Source organism: Salmo salar, chromosome ssa12 (assembly GCF_905237065.1).
Source record: "Salmo salar chromosome ssa12, Ssal_v3.1, whole genome shotgun sequence".
Lineage (NCBI taxonomy): Eukaryota > Metazoa > Chordata > Actinopteri > Salmoniformes > Salmonidae > Salmo > Salmo salar.
In genome coordinates this window covers 7998946-8019068 of record NC_059453.1, presented here as the reverse complement: position 1 = coordinate 8019068, position 20123 = coordinate 7998946, and the positions used below count along the sequence as shown (strand labels likewise).

Genomic DNA, 20123 nt, shown 5'->3' with positions numbered 1-20123 from the left:
CAACTCGCCGTGTTTGGAGGAGGAGAATGCTGCCTATGACCCCAAGAACACCATCCCCACCGTCAAACATGGAGGTGGAAACATTATGGTTTGGGGGTGTTTTTCTGCTAAGGGGACAGAACAACTTCACCGCATCAAAGGGACGATGGACGGGGCCATGTACCATCAAATCTTGGGTGAGAACCTCCTTCCCTCAGCCAGGGCATTGAAAATGGGTCGTGGATGGGTATTCCAGCATGACAATGACCCAAAACACACGGCCAAGGCAACAAAGGAGTGGCTCAAGAAGAAGCACATTAAGGTCCTGGAGTGGCCTCTCCAGACCTTAATCCCATAGAAACTCTGTGGAGGGAGCTGAAGGTTCGAGTTGCCAAACGTCAGCCTCGAAACCTTAATGACTTGGAGAAGATCTGCAAAGAGGAGTGGGACAAAATCCCTCCTGAGATGTATGCAAACCTGGTGGCCAACTACAAGAAATGTCTGACCTCTGTGATTGCCAACAAGGGTTTTGCCACCAAGTACTAAGTCATGTTTTGCAGAGGGGTCAAATACTTATTTCCCTCATTAAAATGCAAATCAATTTATAACATTTTTGACATGCGTTTTTCTGGATTTTTTGTTGTTATTCTGTCTCTCACTGGTCAAATAAACCTACCATTAAAATTATAGACTGATAATTTCTTTGTCAGTGGGCAAACGTACAAAATCAGCAGGGGATCAAATCCTTTTTCCCTTCACTGTACATGGTGTAACAATAAGCAGCTGGGTCTATTCTGCTTCTACATGGTGTAACAATAAGCAGCTGGGTCTATACTGCTCCTACATGGTGTAACAAGAAGCAGCTGGGTCTATACTGCTCCTACATGGTGTAACAAGAAGCAGCTGGGTCTATACTGCTCCTACATGGTGTAACAATAAGCAGCTGGGTCTATACTGCTCCTACATGGTGTAAGAATAAGCAGCTGGGTCTATACTGCTCCTACATGGTGTAACAATAAGCAGCTGGGTCTATACTGCTCCTACATGGTGTAACAATAAGCAGCTGGGTCTATACTGCTCCTACATGGTGTAACAATAAGCAGCTGGGTCTATACTGCTCCTACATGGTGTAACAATAAGCAGCTGGGTCTATACTGCTCCTACATGGTGTAACAATAAGCAGCTGGGTCTATACTGCTCCTACATGGTGTAACAATAACCAGCTGGGTCTATACTGCTCCTACATGGTGTAACAATAAGCAGCTGGGTCTATACTGCTCCTACATGGTGTAACAATAAGCAGCTGGGTCTATACTGCTCCTACATGGTGTAACAATAAGCAGCTGGGTCTAGACTGCTCCTACATGGTGTAACAATAAGCAGCTGGGTCTAGACTGCTCCTACATGGTGTAACAATAAGCAGCTGGGTCTATACTGCTCCTACATGGTGTAACAATAAGTAGCTGGGTCTATACTGCTCCTACATGGTGTAACAATAAGCAGCTGGGTCTATACTGCTCCTACAAAAACAATAAATAGATGTAGATGTATAATGAACGTTCAGTAGTGACTAACACAGTTAAACAAATATTCATTTACACTTTTACTCAGATATAAATGTTGCAAAGTCATTACATTTTCACCTTGATGTCTGCTACACAAATTAACTCAATGAAATGCAACTAAATTCAAGAGTTTTCATGGTTAAAATCAAGAAATGCACAAGGGTAGAATCAAGAAATGCATTTTATTCATCTGGAAAAAAGTATTTACATTTTGAAATACCAATATCCAAATCCTACAATGAACATCTAAGGGTTAATACATGAACACAATCAATCAAACCTCATAATTAAAATAATGTCTTGAGAAGAAAAAACAACAAATTGTAGGCATATTTTTCAGTAAGCTTTCATACATACAAATTGAGTTAATACGTCATAAAGCAAAAACACAAATTCTTAGTAAAAAATATCAAATATACAGTTGAAGTTGGAAGTTTACATACACCTTAGCCAAATACATTTAAACTCAGTTTTTCACAATTCCTGACATTTAATCCTAGTAAAACTTCCCTGTCTTAGGTCAGTTAGGATCACCACTTTATTTTAAGAATGTGAAATGCCAGAATAATAGTAGAGAGAATGATTTATTTCAGCTTTAATTTATTTCACCACATTCCCAGTGGGTCAGAAGTTTACATACACTCAATTAGTATTTGGTAGCATTGCCTTTAAATTGTTTAACTTGGGTCAAATGTTTCGAGTAGCCTTCCACAAGCTTCCCACAATAAGTTGGGTGAATTTTGGCCCATTCCTCCTAACAGAGCTGGTGTAACTGGGTCAGGTTTGTAGGCTTCCTTGATCGCACACGCTTTTTCAGTTCTGCCCACAATTTTCTATAGGATTGAGGTCAGGGCTTTGTGAAGGCCTCTCCAATACCTTGACTTTGTTGTCCTTAACCTCTCTGGGCTAGGTGGGACGAAATTGCCACAACTTTGGAAGTATGCTTAGGGTCATTGTCCATTTGGAAAACCCATTTGCAACCAAGCTTTAACTTCCTGACTGATGTCTTGAGATGTTGCTTCAATATATCCACATAATTTTCTTTCCTCATGATGCCATCTACTTTGTGAAGTGCACCAGTTCTCCCTGCAGCAAAGCACCCCCACAACATGATGCTGCCACCCCCGTGCTTCAGGGTTGGGATGGTGTTCTTTGGCTTGCAAGCCTCCCCCTTTTTCCTCCAAACATAACGTTGGTCATTAGGGCCAAACAGTTCTATTTTTGTTTCATCAGACCAGAGGACATTTCTCCAAAAAGTACGATCTTTGTCCCCATGTGCAATTGCAAACCGTAGTCTGACTTTTTTATGGCGGTTTTGGAGCAGTGGCTTCTTCCTTGCTGAGCGACCTTTCAGGTTATTTCGATATAGGACTCGTTTTCCTGTGGATATAGATACTTTTGTACCTGTTTCCTCCAGCATCTTCACAAGGTCCTTTGCTGTTGTTCTGGGATTGATTTGCATTTTTCGCAACAAAGTACATTCATCTCTAGGAGACAGAACGTGTCTCCTTCCTGAGCGGTATAACGGCTGCATGGTCCCATGGTGTTTATACTTGCGTACTATTGTTTGTGCAGATGAACGTGGTACCTTCAGGCATTTGGAAATTGCTCCCAAGGATGAACCAGACTTGTGGAGGTCTACAATTTTTTTTCTGAGATTTTCTCATGATGTCAAGCTTAGAGGCACTGAGTTTGAAGGTAGACCTTGAAATACATCCACAGGTACACCTCCAATTGACTCAAATGATGTCAACTAGCCTATCAGAAGCTTCTAAAGCCATGACATCATTTTCTGAAATTTTCCAAGCTGTTTAAAGGCACAGTCAACTTAGTGTATGTAAACTTCTGACTCACTGGAATTGTGATACAGTGAATTATAAGTGAAATAATCTATCTGTAAACAATTGTTGGAAAAATTACTTTTGTCATGCACAAAGTAGATGTCCTAACCGACTTTCCAAATCTATAGTTTGTTAAGAAATTTGTGGAGTGGTTGAAAAATGAGTTTTAATGACTACAACCTAAGTGTATGTAAACTTCTGACTTCAACTGTATACAGTACCAGTCAAAAGTGTGGACACACCTACTCATTCAAACCCTACTCAAGGGTTTTTCTTTATTTTTACTATTTTCTACATTGTAGAATAATAGTGAAGACATCAAAACTATGAAATAACACATATGGAATCATGTAGTCACCAAAAAAGTGTTAAACAAATCAAAATATATTTTATATTTGAGATTCTTCAAAGTAGCCACGCTTTGCCTTGATGACAGCTTTGCACACTCTTGGCATTCTCTCAACCAGCTTTTTCCCTCATCAATCTACACACACAAAAAAATATGACATTTACATAAGTATTCAGACCCTTTACTCAGTACTTTGTTGAAGTACATTTGGCAGCGATTACAGCCTCAAGTCTTCTTGTGTGTGACGCTACAAGTTTGGCACTCCTGTATTTGGGGAGTTTCTCCTATTCTTCACAGCAGATCCTCTCAAGCTCTGCCAGTAAAAATAAAGAAAATCCTTGAATGAGTAGGTGTGTCCAAACTTTTGACTGGTACTGTATGTCAAAACACAGCCTCTCTATTCTCTCATGTGATTGCAGGTCCTCTGACTGGGAAAATGTCTTTCCACAATGAGAACATTGGAAAGGCTTCTATCCTGTGTGTGTTCCTTCATGCCTTTTCAGGTTCACTAACTGGGTAAAACTCTTTCCACATTGGGAGCATTGGAAAGGCTTCTCTCCTGTGTGTGTCATCTCATGCTTTTTCAGTGTCCCTAAATAGGTAAAACTCTTCCCACACAGGGAGCAGTGGAAAGGCTTCTCTCCTGTGTGTATTCTCTCATGCATTTTCAAGTTCCCTAAGCAGGCAAAACTTTTTCCACACTGGGAGCATTGGAAAGGCTTATCTCCTGTGTGTGTCCGCTCATGTGATTTCAGGTCCCCTTGCTGGGTAAAGCTCTTTCCACAGTCTAAGCAGTGGTAAGGCTTCTCCCCTGTGTGTGTTCTCAAATGCCTATTCAGGTTCCCTAACCGGGTAAAACTCTTTCCACACTGAGAACATTGGAAAGCCCTTTCTGCTAAGTGTGTTTTCTCATGTGATTTCAGGTCCCGTGATGAGAAAAATGTATTTCCACACTGGGAGCATTGATATGGCTTCTCTCCAGTGTGTGTTCTTTCATGCCTTTTCAGGTTCACTAACTGGGTAAAACGCTTACCGCACAAGGAGCAGTGGAAAGGCTTCTCTCCGGTGTGTGTTCCTTCATGCCTTTTCAGGTTCACTAACTGGGTAAAACTCTTTCCACATTGGGAGCATTGGAAAGGCTTCTCTCCTGTGTGTGTCAACTCATGCTTTTTTAGTGTCACTAAATAGGTAAAACTGTTCCCACACAGGGAGCAGTGGAAAGGCTTCTCTCCTGTGTGTATTCTCTCATGCATTTTCAAGTTCCCTAACCAGGTAAAACTCTTTCCACACAGGGAGCAGTGGAAAGGCTTCTCCCCTGTGTGTGTTCTCAAATGCATATTCAGATTCCCTGACCGGGTAAATCTCTTTCCACACTGAGAGCATTGGAAAGGCCTTTCTCCTAAGTGTGTTCTCTCATGTGATTTAAGGACCCCTGATGAGTAAAAGAAAAAATCGCACTGGGAGCATTGATATGGCATCTCTCCAGTGTGTGTTCTTGCATGCACTTTTAGATGGCCTGAGTGTCTAAAACCCTTTCCACACTGGGAGCAGTAGAAAAGGTTCTCTCCTGTGTGTGTTTTCTTATGTTCTATCAGGTGCCCTAACCTGATAAATCTCTTTCCACACTGGGAGCAGTGGTGTGGTCTTACTGGTTTGGATGTCTTTGTGGCTGCTTCTTCTGAAGGACTCTTCCCACTGTGAGAGTCTGGTCTCTCTTCTGTCAAAGACAAACATAGTATTTGGTTAAAAAGAGAGCTGAATGAAACCTCCACATGATACAATTCAACTAGCCAGCTAACTAGCCAGCTAAAACTCACTTTGCTAACTATCTAGTAAGCTAGCAATGACCCGTGCTGGTTTGTTTCCAGGGAAAAAGAATTAGAACATGTTGCTATGGTGAATCCATTGACACGTGTCACTAACCATAGTTTAGTGATTTAACCTTACATGAACTAATCCAGGTTTAAAATTAAGTGGTGCAACACATCTCTGATTAATTATAAATCTAGATTTACAAACTTTAGATTAGGTTGCTCTGGATAATAGTATCTCCTAAAATGTAAAAATGTATATGAGGAAACTTTGTACAGTTGGCTAGAAATAGTGGCGAGTAGACCTATGGTACTTTTTTCTCCAACACACGTAGGCCTACCTAGCGAAATTAGCTAACATTAGCCCCTTTTCAGCATTGTTTTTAAAAACACTCCTGAGTCAATTTCCACAGCCCAGCGGAAAACGAATTAGCATTAAAAAAAAATCCACATAAAAATCTGTTTAAACTATATACTGTATCTTAATAGTGTTTAATCGCAATGGCTGCTGACAAAACATGAAAGGCTAAATAGATTTATTGACCACGTCAAATTGGCTACCTAAGCTAATAACAGATCATGTCAATATGGATAGCTAGCTAGCTAATAACAGATTATGTCATTATGGCTAGTTAACAAGCTAATAACAGCTTACGTCAATATGGCTAGTTAACTAGCTAACTTTCAGGGGATAAACTAGATGGCTATATTTGCTTGCCATCTATAGTGGTGATGACAGTTGGTCCGACTGACAACTTTACCAGGAGGACTTGCCGATGTCAAACTCTTTCCAAAAGCCTAATCTCTGATGAAGCAAGCTAAATGTCACGTTGTTTGCTTAGCTAATGGATCTGGCTACCCTCACATATCTGAAAATACATGATCCATTGATGTTTACTGATCATGAAAAGCATGCCGTTACTGCTGTTTAACTCTGATAGAGATACATGTGGAATAATCAGAAATGTGTAGTTCTGACTAGGCGCTTAAGAGGTGATGATATTAAAACCAAATAGTTATAACATTTATTTACCAATCCCCTGAATACGGCACGTAGTTGTCAAGGGTTTTAGTGGAGCTGAGGTCTCCTTACCTCCCAGCAGCCAAATTGAACACTCGGCACCATATTGTGACGTTTTATTGATAACGACCTATTAAATTACTAGAGAGGCTATTTCATAAACCCTCAAAGTTCCATATTTCTATTGACTCAGTCTGTCTTACCTTATAGGCCTAACTCAATATTAAGGACCTAACAACACCATAGATGTTTTAAAAACAAATAATATAGAGCTTCAAATCATGTTTGTTTTAAAAATAATAATAATGTTTTCATGGGATGTTGAGTTTTGAGACTGAACAAAGCACTACAAAAATAGATATTCAGAGATGTTTTGGCTTAAATGTGAAAAATATATCCTAAATAGGAGAATTAGATCCATTGTTAATGTTTGTGAATTGCCCCTAGCTCTGGATCATGACTCAGTTCCAATAGATTGCAGATAAGAGTAATTTGATCATGACTCAGTTCCATTACATTACACATAAGAGCCATTTGATCATGACTCAGTTCCATTACATTACACATAAGAGCCATTTGATCATGACTCAGTTCCATTACATTACACATAAGAGTAATTGAGTTTTGTTAAGAGCCCTGATGCTCACACTAACACACATTGGTTTTGGTAGAAATAAGGACCATATCTTTCATATCAGCAAGAAATAATAAATTAAAAACAACTAAAAGGTTCAATAGAAACACACCTTTATAGGGTTTGTGTTCCCACACGGCCATATCATACCATGTTACAGCAGCGTGTTTACAGAAAACAGACGGAAGACAGCGTGGACTACATGCTCTAGTTAGCTATATGCATCTCCGAACACCAGTGTGTAAACGGGAAGACTGAAGCCACAAACGTAACCGGTTAAAACAGTAAGTGTGTATTTCACATTTGTGAAATTATTTTTGATGTGATGATATGAAAGTCGAGAGACTTGTGTTTCTAGAACCGTACCGCAATTGAGAATCGATTCACGTTTCAATTGAGTATTTGGTTCTTTTTGGCTTCCAGAGCCAATTTGCCTGGATAACAGAACATGTCCTTGGACTGTAAGGAGTAACAGACTGCTTTAGTTCATTATAGGGCTAGGTTGCCCCCAGTCTTTCTAGCTTTAACAATGCCTACAGAATAAAATTATTAAAGTGTATAACTTCAGTAGAATACCCCTCTAAAACCACACAGCTGCAGAATTTGTGCCCCTGTTTTTAAGACAGTACTCACTGGTGTTCATCAGATCTCCAGTCTCCTCCTTCTCTTCCACTCTCAAAGCTTCCTCCTCCTCCTCTTTCACTAAAACATCCTCTTCCACCCTGAAAGCTCCGTCCTCTTCTTTCACTATAACATCATCTTCTTCATTCAATGTGGTATCTTTCTCCTCTTCTTCATTCAATGTGATAGCTTTCTCCTCTTCTTCATTCAATGTGGTAGCTTTCTCCTCTTCTTCATTCAATGTGATAGCTTTCTCCTCTTCTTCATTCAATGTGATAGCTTTCTCCTCTTCTTCATTCAATGTGATAGCTTTCTCCTCCTCTTCTTTCAATGTGATAGCTTTCTCCTCCTCTTCTTTCACTGAAACAGCCTCTTCCTCTTTCACCCTGAAAGCTTCTTCCTCTTCTTTCACTGTAACATCATCTTCCTCTTTCAATGTCATAGCTTTCTCCTCCTCTTCTTCTTTCATTCCAAAAGCTTCTTTATCTTCTTTTTTGACAGTCATCTCCTCCTCCTCCTTCACTGTGATATCCTCCTCTTCCTCTTTCACGACAATGTTCAGTCCCAGAGCTTCTTTCTCGGGCCAGCAGACCTCTTCTTTAGCAGGGGGGAAGTAGCTTATTGAGCTCATGGTCTGGGATGTTAGCTAGCTAATAAGCATTAGGGAAAGGGAACGGGGGATACCTAGTCAGTTGTACAACTGAATGACTTCAACTGAAATGTGTCTTCTGCGCCCGGGGAACAGTGGGTTAACTGTCTTGCTCAGGGGCAGAACTGCGATTAGCCTATAGTGCTCGGCTATCTTAACCAGAGCTGACTAACAACGTCAATATGAAATGAATCAGCTTTATACGCAGACAGTGTGTTTAAAACGCTGAGGTTAATACCTATATAATGGTCCAAAGAGCTCCAATGTTTTGGTTTTATGTTTGCTGGTAAGCTACGGAGGTTGTTGAATCAGTAGCCATGTTGTTGTTTTTTGAAAAGTAAGCGCCCGGTCCACTAGGTTATACGTCACGCAAGAAGCATCACTTGAAATACACCCATCGCCCTCTGCTGACTGGAGTGAGTAACGCAGTTTAAGAAAATATTCACTACATTGTTTATTCCGGCAAATAATGTCATAAGAAGTCATTTCAAAACAACCAGATGACATGTGTTCTCTTACTTCTTACAGATATGCTTTCCACTAGACATATTTAGACCTGAGGGGTACAACAAAGCAGAATCAATGAGTTAGCCAGCAGTAATTGTAAATAAGAATTTGTTCTGAATTGGTAATACTTTCCTCTATGCAGATTTAGACCTGAAAGGGATTCAACAAAGCAAGATCAATGAGATAATTAGCTAACTTGCCTAATTATTATGGGGATATGTTTTAATATATTTTTCAAAATAAACTTGAAATTTCCATGGTCTCTAACTGAATAACCAAAACAACCAAAAACGCATATCTAAGTTTAGTATTGTTTTTTTTTTTTATAAATCAGAAATTCAATAGTAACTTCTGGTTCTTTATTAAAGTCAGCTGGATAACTTATTGATCCTGCTTAGTAGCATACTCATTTGAATATGGAATTGGACAATATTGATCTGTCTTTTTTTCACCTCTACATGAAACCATGTGTGTATTAGGTAGTTGTTGTGGAAACCATGTGTGTATTAGGTAGTTGTTGTGGAAACCATGTGTGTATTAGGTAGTTGTTGTGGAAACCATGTGTGTATTAGGTAGTTGTTGTGGAACTGTTAGATTACTTGTTTGATATTGCTGCCGCTGTCGGAACTAGAAGCACAAGCATTTCCTCTACACTCGCATTAACATCTGCTAACCATGTGTATGTGACCAATAACATTTAATTTGATGTTGTCCCTTTAAAGCCACACTCTGTGGTCCTCTGTAGCTCAGCTGATAGAGCATGGCACTTCCAACGCCAGGACAGTGGGTCCCATTCCCAATATGTCAAATGTATTCACACATGACCGGAAGTCACTTTAGATAAAAGAGTCTTTATTATATTATTATATTATGAGATCCAAATGGAAACAATAGAGGAAGAGGCATCAGATGCAGAACGCTCTTGATTATCTGTTGTGCTGGAGGAACAAACCATTAACACACACTCTTGATTATCTGTAGTGCTGGAGGAACAAACCATTAATACACGCACACACACACACACACACACACACACACACACACACACACACACACACACACACACACACACACACACACACACACACACACACACACAGAGAGAAAATTTACAAAGCCAGAGTTTGAAAATTATCATTTAATCACAGAGCGTATATATTGAAAGTGACATACTCCATATTCAAACTGACGTCCTCCATATTCAAACTGACGTACTTCATATTCAAACTGACGTACTCCATATTCAAACTGAGGTCCTCCATATTCAAACTGACGTCCTCCATATTCAAACTGACGTCCTCCATATTCAAACTGACGTCCTCCATATTCAAACTGACGTCCTCCATATTCAAACTGACCTACTCCATATTCAAACTGACGTACTCCATATTCAAACTGACATCCATATTAAATTCATATTTTAAGTTACAAATGTATCTTTGAGTACACCTTGTACAATTTCATTTCAAACAAAAATACATTCTCAGTCAAAAATAGACAAGTGTTGGAGCACTGTGTGTGTGTTAATTCAAGTTTACAGTGCATTCCAAAAGTATTCACACCCATTGACTTTTTCCACGTTTTGTTGTGTTACAGCCTGAATTGAAAATGAATTAAATGTAGATTTTGTGTCATTGAACTACACACAATAACCCAGAATGTCAAAGTGGAATTATGTTTTTTTAAATGTTTACGAATTAATAAATTATGAAGAGCAGAAATGTCTTGAGTCCATAAGTATTCAAACCCTTTGTTATGGCAAGCCTAAATAAGTTCAGGAGTAACTAGTTAGATAATAAGTTGCATGGACTCCGTGTACAATAATAGTGTTTAACATGATTTTTGAATGGCTACCTCATCTCTGTACCCCACACATACAATTATCTGTAAGGTCCCTCAGTCGAGCATCGAATTTCAAACACAGATTCAACCACAAAGACCAGGGAGGTTTTCCAATGCCTCGCATAGAAGGGCACCTACTGGTAGTTGGGTAAATATTAAAAAGCAGACATTGAATATACCTTTGAGCCTTGTGAAGTTGTTAATTATATTTTGTAGAGTGTATTAATACACCCAGTCACCACAAAGATACAGACGTCCTTCCTAACTCAACTGCCAGAGAGAAAGAAAACCACTCAGGGATTTCACCATGAGGCCAATGGTGACTTTAAAACAGTTAGAGTTTAATGGCTGTGATAGGAGAAAACAGAGGATGGATCAACAACATTGTAGTTACTCACAATACTAACCTAAATGACAGAGTGAAAAGAAGGAAGCTTGTACAGAATACAAATATTCCAAAACATGCATCCTGTTTGCAATAAGGCACTAAAGTAATACTGCAACAAAAAAAAGGAAAATAAATTAACATTTTGTCCTGAATAAGAAGCATTATGTTTGTGGCAAATCCAATACAACACATCACTGAGTACCACTCTCCATATTTTCAAGTATTGTGGTGGCTGTATCATGTTATGGGTATGCTTGTTATCGGCAAGGACTAGGGAGTTTTTTAGGATACAAAAGAAAAGAAATAGAGCTAAGCACAGGCAAAATCCCAGAGGAAAACCTGGTTCAGTCTGCTTTCCAGCAGACACTGGGAGCCAAATCCACCTTTCAGCAGGATAATAACAGCCAAATATACACTGGAGTTACTTACCAAGACAACATTGAATGTTCCTGAGTGGCCTAGTTACAGTTTAAACTTAAATCGGCCTGAAAATCTATGGCAAGACTTGACAGAGCTTGAATAATAAATAAAAAAATAATGGGCAAATAATGTACAATCCAGGTTTGCAAAGCTCTTAGATACTTACCCAGAAAAACTGAAAGCTGTAATCACTGCCAAAGGTGATTCTAACATTTATTGATTAAGGGGGTTGAATACTTATCTAATCAAGAAATGTATTTTATTGAAAAAACAACAATTAAACAATTAAATCACTTTTTATGCCACTTTGTAACACAACAAAATGTGGAAAAAGTCAAGGGGTGTGAATACTTTGAGGACACTGTATGTGATATGCAAAATCTCTTTCCACACTCTTCCCTAGTGATATTTCAGGTTCCCTGACTGGGTAAATATATTTTGGGAGAAAGATATTTTTCTCTGCTGTGTGGATTCTTTCAAGGCTTCTCTCCTGTGTGTGTCATCTCATGTGTTTTCAGGCTCCATAACTCCATAATTATTTCCTGGGAACATTGGAAAGTCTTCTCTCCTGTGTTTATTCTCTTATGTGATTTCAGGCCCCCCTTAATGGTTAAACTCTTTTCACACTGGGAGTAGTGGTTTCGTCTAGCTGGTTTGGATGTCTCTGGCTGGGGTTTCACTGAGTCTGATCTTTCTCCTGCCAAAGACAAACAGTGTTTGTTTAGACAGAAAGACCTGAATGAAAACTCTACATGATCCCTCCCGTAAACATTTGCATTTGATGTGTTTTCTGAGTGAGGGGAATGCTGTAAATCAAGAGGCATGCTGTAAAGCAAAGCCCTAACACTGTAAGACCATATTTTATATATTAGCTGGTCATGTTGGCAATAGAATAAGTTGTCAATAGTGGCCTACCTGATTACGATTTCATAATGGAATTTTTGTTGGGATTGCGTAAACAACAGATATTGTGTGTTTCTGGGGACGTAGGGCTGTGTTCCAAACAGAAAACTACAAGTGTACTCCCTTCAGTTCCTCAACAGCACAACTAGGAGAGCTCCAAAAAGCACTTCATAGTTGAAGGCTCTTTCCTTGAGTCATAAAAGTGCAATAGAATGACTTAGGAACTGTGCACAGAGAGGTGTGTGGCCACTTGGAGGCACCAGGTAGACCTCTCACTCAAACCCTTGCAGTCTATTTTTTTTAACATTGCACCTACCCCAAAATGTTCATGAATATTCTTATGTTACTGACGGGTATCCACAGTATTTTCAGATGTTGTTATTGACAAATGCTGCAAAAACTACAGTAAATGTAAAAGGCACACGAAATCACCAGTGTTGATTCCTCACCACTGTAATGTTTGGATTCAGTCTTGTGTCAGGTGAAGCGTTGAGTCCTCACCACTGTAATGTTTGGATTCAGTCTTATGTCAGGTGAAGGGTTGAGTCCTCACCACTGTAATGTTTGGATTCAGTCTTGTGTCAGGTGAAGCGTTGAGTCCTCACCACTGTAATGTTTGGATTCAGTCTTGTGTCAGGTGAAGCGTTGAGTCCTCACCACTGTAATGTTTGGATTCAGTCTTGTGTCAGGTGAAGGGTTGAGTCCTCACCACTGTAATGTTTGGATTCAGTCTTGTGTCAGGTGAAGGGTTGAGTCCTCACCACTGTAATGTTTGGATTCAGTCTTGTGTCAGGTGAAGGGTTGAGTCCTCACCACTGTAATGTTTGGATTCAGTCTTGTGTCAGGTAAAGGGTTGAGTCCTCACCACTGTAATGTTTGGATTCAGTCTTGTGTCAGGTGAAGCGTTGAGTCCTCACCACTGTAATGTTTGGATTCAGTCTTGTGTCAGGTGAAGGGTTGAGTCCTCACCACTGTAATGTTTGGATTCAGTCTTGTGTCAGGTGAAGGGTTGAGTCCTCACCACTGTAATGTTTGGATTCAGTCTTATGTCAGGTGAAGGGTTGAGTCCTCACCACTGTAATGTTTGGATTCAGTCTTATGTCAGGTGAAGGGTTGAGTCCTCACCACTGTAATGTTTGGATTCAGTCTTGTGTCAGGTGAAGGGTTGAGTCCTCACCACTGTAATGTTTGGATTCAGTCTTGTGTCAGGTGAAGCGTTGAGTCCTCACCACTGTAATGTTTGGATTCAGTCTTGTGTCAGGTGAAGCGTCGAGTCCTCACCTTTGGTCTGATAATTTCCCCATGTTCTCCAAATTGTTGTCTTTTAATTGCTACCATGGGCATATGCTTATTATATTTCTTCTGTTAGAAACATTTCCATCTGGCCCAATCTACACAGGACAATTTCCACCAGTCTAAAGGGTTGAACCAACTTTGTATTTTTCCCCAGAACAATCACATGATGTCATTTCATCTTGTTTATAAAAAAAAAAAAAAAAAAACATTATGTAAAAGTACGATGTCAAAAATGCCTATCTTCTCCCTTGGATTGAACTGTAGCCTAGTTGCATAACGTAGAGTACTAACCTGTGGTCCACGGTGGTACTGCAGGTGATCAGCTAATGTTATTTTAATTTGATTTTTTTACCAGTTGGGAGTGTACAAAACATTAAGGATCCCCCCCCCCCCCCCCTTCAGAACAGACTCAATTCGTCGGGGCATGAACTTTACAAGGTGTCAAAAGCATTCCACAGGGGTGCTGGCACATGTTGACTCCAATGCTTCCCACAGTTGTGTCAAGTTGGGTGGATGTCCTTTGGTTGGTGGACCATTCTTGATACACATGAGAAACTGTTGAACGTGGAAAAACCAAGCAGCGTTGCAGTTCTTGACACAAACCGGTGCGCTTGGCACCTACTACCATACCCTGTTCATAGGCCCTTAAATCTTTTGCCTTGCCCATTAACCCTTTCAATGGCACACATTCACAATCCATGTCTCAATTGTCTCAAGGCTTAAAAATCCTTCTTTAACCTGTCTCCTCCCCTTCATCTACCCCGATTTAAGTGGATTTAACAAGTGACATCAATAAGGGATCATAGCTTTCACCTGGATTCACCTGGTCAGTCTATGTCATGGAAAGGGCAGGTGTCCTTAATGTTTTGTCCACTCAGTGTACGTCTGCCCAAAGTGTGATACATCAGGCAGATGTAGTATTGAGGGCGTTTGCACATAGGCAAGATGGCTTACATATGTATTTAGAATGCCTACATTCTACATTCTACAGTTCTACATCATTTACAAGTTGGCCAGGCATCAACAATTATTTTCTATTTTTAACTTTTACCCCTTTGGTCGCAAATGTTGTGATATCCAGTTGGTAGTTACAGTCTTGTCTCATCGCTGCAACTCCCGTACGGACGGGAGCGAGGCGAAGGTCGAGAGCCATGCGTCCTCCGAAACACGACCCTGCCAAACCGCACTGCTTCGTGACACACTGCTCGCTTTAACCCGGAAGCCAGCCGCACCAACGTGTCGGAGGAAACACTATCCCGCTGCCGACCGAAGTCAGCGTGCACTGCGCCCGGCCCGCCACAAGGAGTCGCTAGAGCACGATGGGACAAGGAAATCCCAGCCGGAAATCTCCATCTCCTCTTCCCCCTCCATCTATCTCCATCTCCTATATCCCCTCTACCCCTCCATCTCCTCTACCCCCTCCATCTATCTCCTCTATCTCGTGTTGTAGTATACCCCTCTGTAGGGCTCCAGGAATGACACACAAAGAGAGTGAGTTTAAAATGGGCAATTTAATCACAGAGCATCTACATTCTTTCTGACATACTCCATATTCAGGTCATGTGTTGAAATAAAAACACACATTTATTTTTGAGTCTGCTTTTTAGAATTTGATTTCATATCTCTTTCCACACTGAGAGCATTGATAATGTTTCTCTCAAGTGTGGACTTACATGCTCTTTCAGTTGCTTTAACCAGGTAAGTTTAAATCCACAGCGAGAGCAGTGGTAAAGCTTCTCTCCAGAGTGTATTTTTCAGGCTCCCTAACCAGATAAAACTCTTGCAACACTGGGAGCGGTGATGAAGCTCATTCTGTGTGTGTCCTCTCATGTCTTTTCATGTCCCCTAACCGGGTATAACTCTTTACACACTGAGAGCATTGGAAATGCTTCTCTCCTGAGTGTGTCCTCTTGTGTGATTTTAGGCACCATGATGAGGAAAATCTCATTTCACATTGGGAGCAGTGGTAAGGTTTCTCCCCTGTATGTATTCTCTCATGCCTTTTCATGCTCCCAAATTCTCTAAAACTCTTTTCACACTGGGAACATTGGAAAGGTTTTTCACCTTTGTGTGTCCTCTCATGCCTTTTTAAGTTCGCTAGCTGGGTAAATATCTTTTCACAGTATGAGCAGTGGTAGGGCTTCTCCCCTGTGTGTGTTCTCAAATGCCTTTTCAGGTTCCCTAACTGGATAAAACTTTTTCCACACTGGGAACATTGGTAGGGCCTCTCGGCAGAGTGTGTTCTTTTATGCTTTAGCAAGTCCCCTGATGAGAAAAAAGTATTTTCACAGTGGGAACAGTGGTAAGGTTTCTCTCTTGTGTGTGATCTCTCATGTATTTTCAGGCTCCCTAATTGGGTAAAACTCTTTCCACACTGGGAACATTGGAAAGGCTTTTCTCCTGTGTGTATTCGTTCATGTTCTTTTAGGTAACATAACCACTTAAAACTCTTTACACAGTGGGAACACTGGTGTGGTCTCACTGGTTTGGGCGTCTCTAGGTCTTGTTCCCCTGAAGGACTCTTCCTGCTGTCAGAGTGACAGTGTGGTCTCTCTCCTGCCAAGGACAAACAGTGTATTTAGGTAAATAGTAAACAGGGACCTGAATAAAACCTGCACATGATAAAACTGTCTTCCTCTGAGGTTTAATCCAGACTAGATCCCTCAATAACCTGAGGTCAGTATTTTAGGTTGTTTATTCCAAATCCAAATGATAATTTGTTGTTTTGATTCTGTCCTCTTCATCATTTCAAAAGAAACTGAAAGTCAAGATCTCAACCAAATGTCACGAAATCAGACAATAGTTGTAATAATAAAGGACATAAAATGTGGAGAGATTTCAAATCAGAACAGTCTAACATTTTAGTAATTTAGCTCTTATCCAGAGAGACTCACAGGAGCCAATAGGGTGACTTGTCTCCCTATACCTTATAGCTGAAATATTAAGGACCTAATAAAGGACTACGTGTCTCCCTATACCTTATAGCTGAAATATTAAGGACCTAATAAAGGACTGTGTCTCCCTATACCTTATAGCTGAAATATTAAGGACCTAATAAAGGACTACGTGTCTCCCTATACCTTATAGCTGAAATATTAAGGACCTAATAAAGGACTACGTGTCTCCCTATACCTTATAGCTGAAATATTAAGGACCTAATAAAGGACTACGTGTCTCCCTATACCTTATAGCTGAAATATTAAGGACCTAATAAAGGACTACGTGTCTCCCTTATAGCTGAAATATTAATGACCTAATAAAGGACTACGTGTCTCCCTTATAGCTGAAATATTAATGACCTAATAAAGGACTACGTGTCTCCCTATACCTTATAGCTGAAATATTAAGGACCTAATAAAGGACTACGTGTCTCCCTTATAGCTGAAATATTAAGGACCTAATAAAGGACTACGTGTCTCCCTATACCTTATAGCTGAAATATTAAGGACCTAATAAAGGACTACGTGTCTCCCTATACTTTATAGTATAACTAATGGGGATCCCTAATAACCCCCAGGAAGAGTAACTGCTGCCTTGGAAGGAACTAATGGATATCCATAATAAACCCCAGGAAGAGTAGCTGCTGCCTTGGCAGGAACTAATGGGGATCCCTAATAACCCCCAGGAAGAGTAGCTGCTGCCTTGGAAGGAACTAATGGGTATCCATAATAAACCCCAGGAAGAGTAGCTGCTGCCTTGGAAGGAACTAATGGGGATCCCTAATAACCCCCAGGAAGAGTAGCCGCTGCCTTGGCAGGAACTAATGGGGATCCATAATAAACCCCAGGAAGAGTAGCTGCTGCCTTGGCAGGAACTAATGGGGATCCCTAATAACCCCCAGGAAGAGTAACTGCTGCCTTGGAAGGAACTAATGGGTATCCATAATAAACCCCAGGAAGAGTAGCTGCTGCCTTGGCAGGAACTAATGGGGATCCATAATAAACCCCAGGAAGAGTAGCTGCTGCCTTGGCAGGAACTAATGGGGATCCATAATAAACCCCAGGAAGAGTAGCCGCTGCCTTGGCAGGAACTAATGGGGATCCATAATAAACCCCAGGAAGAGTAGCTGCTGCCTTGGCAGGAACTAATGGGGATCCATAATAAACCCCAGGAAGAGTAGCTGCTGCCTTGGCAGGAACTAATGGGGATCCATAATAACCCCCAGGAAGAGTAACTGCTGCCTTGGAAGGAACTAATGGGGATCCATAATAAACCCCAGGAAGAGTAGCTGCTGCCTTGGCAGGAACTAATGGGGATCCATAATGAACCCCAGGAAGAGTAGCTGCTGCCTTGGCAGGAACTAATGGGGATCCATAATAAACCCCAGGAAGAGTAGCTGCTGCCTTGGCAGGAACTAATGGGGATCCATAATAAACCCCAGGAAGAGTAGCCGCTGCCTTGGCAGGAACTAATGGGGATCCATAATAAACCCCAGGAAGAGTAGCCGCTGCCTGGGCAGCAGTTAATGGGGATCCCCAATTAAATACAAATACATAACAGCACTTACAGTTGACCAGGGAAGCTCTAGCAGGGCAGACATTTTTCGAACTGACTTGTTGGAAAGGTGCCATCCTATGACGGTGCCATGTTGAAAGTCACTGAGCTCTTCAATAAGGCCATTCTACTCCCAATGTTTGTCTATGAAGATTGCATGGCGGTTTGCTCGATTTTATTCACCTGTCAGCAACAGGTGTGGCTGAAATAGCTGAATCCACTAATTTGAAGGGGTGTCCACATACTTTTGTATACATAGTATATTATTAAACATACTTTAGAAACATGGGTATTTTGTAGACACACTTCCTCTCTGCTTACCTCATGTCAAAATAAAAGTCCCCCACAAGTTATTCCTTTTTTGTGCACACCTGCAGGACAAAATAAGCTATACTTACTGGTGTTAATCAGATCTTGATCCGTCTCCACCTCCTCTTTCACTCCCAAAACGTCTTCCTCCTCCAGTTTTATTGAGATCGCCTCCTCTTCCTCTTTCACTCTAGAAGGTTCTTCCTCTTCTTTCACTATAACATCCTCCTCCTCTTCCTTTTTTATTCTGAAATCTTCTACCTCCCCCTCTTCCACTGTGAGAGCCTCTATCTCCTCTTCCACTCCAAATGTTTTTTTATTTTCTTTGACTGTAACATGATCTTCCTCCTTTATCGTTCTGAAAGCTTCTTCCTCTCCTTTTACTGTAATATCCTCCTCTTCCTCTTTCACGACAATGTTCAGCCCCAGAGCTTCTTTCTCCGCCCAGCACACATTATCTTCTTTAGCAGGGGAGGAGTAGTTTAGTGAGCTCATGGTTGGGGTTGTCAGCTAGCTAGCTAGTTTGCATTAGCGACTAGCTTAGTGCTAGGCTGAGTAACAATTTCAACAAATTGAACAAGCAAATTACTTTTAAGTTAACTAGTATATACGTTAACAGGATTGTGTTTAAAAAGAACTTCAATGTTTCGGTTTTATGTTGGCTAGCAAGCTGCCGAAGGGGTTGAATCGGTAGCTTTGTTGTTGTTGTTGTTGTTGAAGATGTGTCCCGTCCACTAGATTATACGTCACCCAAGAAGCGCCACCTGAAAGACTCACATCGCCTGCTGCTGACTGTTGTGGGTAACGGAGTTTAGAAACAAACGCAAACAATGTCATAAAAATGTACAGACAATATTTTCCTATACACAGACTTAGACCTGAATATGAATATGTACATTATGAACTAGAATAGTAATTGATACAAAAAAAAACGTAGTTAAGCCAATGTTGACAATATAATGTCAATTTGCTTCCATGAGAGTGCAGCACTAATTACATAGGTCCATTAGCTTAAACACTTACTGTTGTGAAGGGTTATGGCACCCCTACATACATGACTCTAATTGTCTCCAATTACCAAAGGCCACACTCCTTCCCTCCACACCTGTTCCCACTCCCTTAATCACATCTCCTCTACATTTATCACTCCTGTTTCCCCATATAAGCGTTCTGATTCTTCCAGAGCACTAGTAATCCGTCATGCTTGGTGTTGCCATAGTAATCTGTCATGCTTGGTGTTGCCATAGTAATCTGTCATGCTTGGTGTTGCCATAGTAATCCGTCATGCTTGGTGTTGCCATAGTAATGGTTAATGCTTGGTGTTGCCATAGTATTGGGTCATGCTTGATTATGCCATAGTAATGTGTCATACCCCATAATGATGAAGGAAAAACAGGTTTTTAGACATATTTTAAAACAACATAAATACCTTATTTACATAAGTATTCAGACCCTTTGCTATGAGACTCACAATTGAGCTCAGGTGCATCCTGT

The 20123-nt window shown here is 40.7% G+C and overlaps 1 protein-coding gene and 1 pseudogene across 1 annotated transcript; both read right to left on the bottom strand.

Moving 5' to 3' along the window:
* Window positions 1-4198: 4198 nt before the first annotated feature.
* On the bottom strand, window positions 4199-8790 carry LOC106564084 (gastrula zinc finger protein XlCGF57.1-like; annotated as a pseudogene).
* Window positions 8791-15252: 6462 nt separating this feature from the next.
* LOC123725390 (zinc finger protein 239-like) lies at window positions 15253-19815 on the bottom strand. The gene is made up of 3 exons (XM_045690598.1): window positions 19653-19815; window positions 18719-19421; window positions 15253-16382 (listed from the first exon to the last, which is right to left on the bottom strand). Exons 2-3 carry the CDS (start codon window positions 19122-19124, stop codon window positions 15634-15636), a joined length of 1155 nt encoding a protein of 384 aa, XP_045546554.1. The 5' UTR covers window positions 19125-19421; window positions 19653-19815; the 3' UTR covers window positions 15253-15633.
* Between the last annotated feature and the right edge of the window lie 308 nt (window positions 19816-20123).

Coding starts and splice junctions, on each gene's coding strand:
- LOC123725390 (XM_045690598.1), bottom strand. CDS start 19,124: ATGAGCTCACTAAACTACTCCTCCCCTGCTAAAGAAGATAATGTGTGC. Junction 16,383..18,718: donor TCAAGATCTGATTAACACCA/GTAAGTATAGCT, acceptor TGTCCTTGGCAG/GAGAGAGACCACACTGTCAC.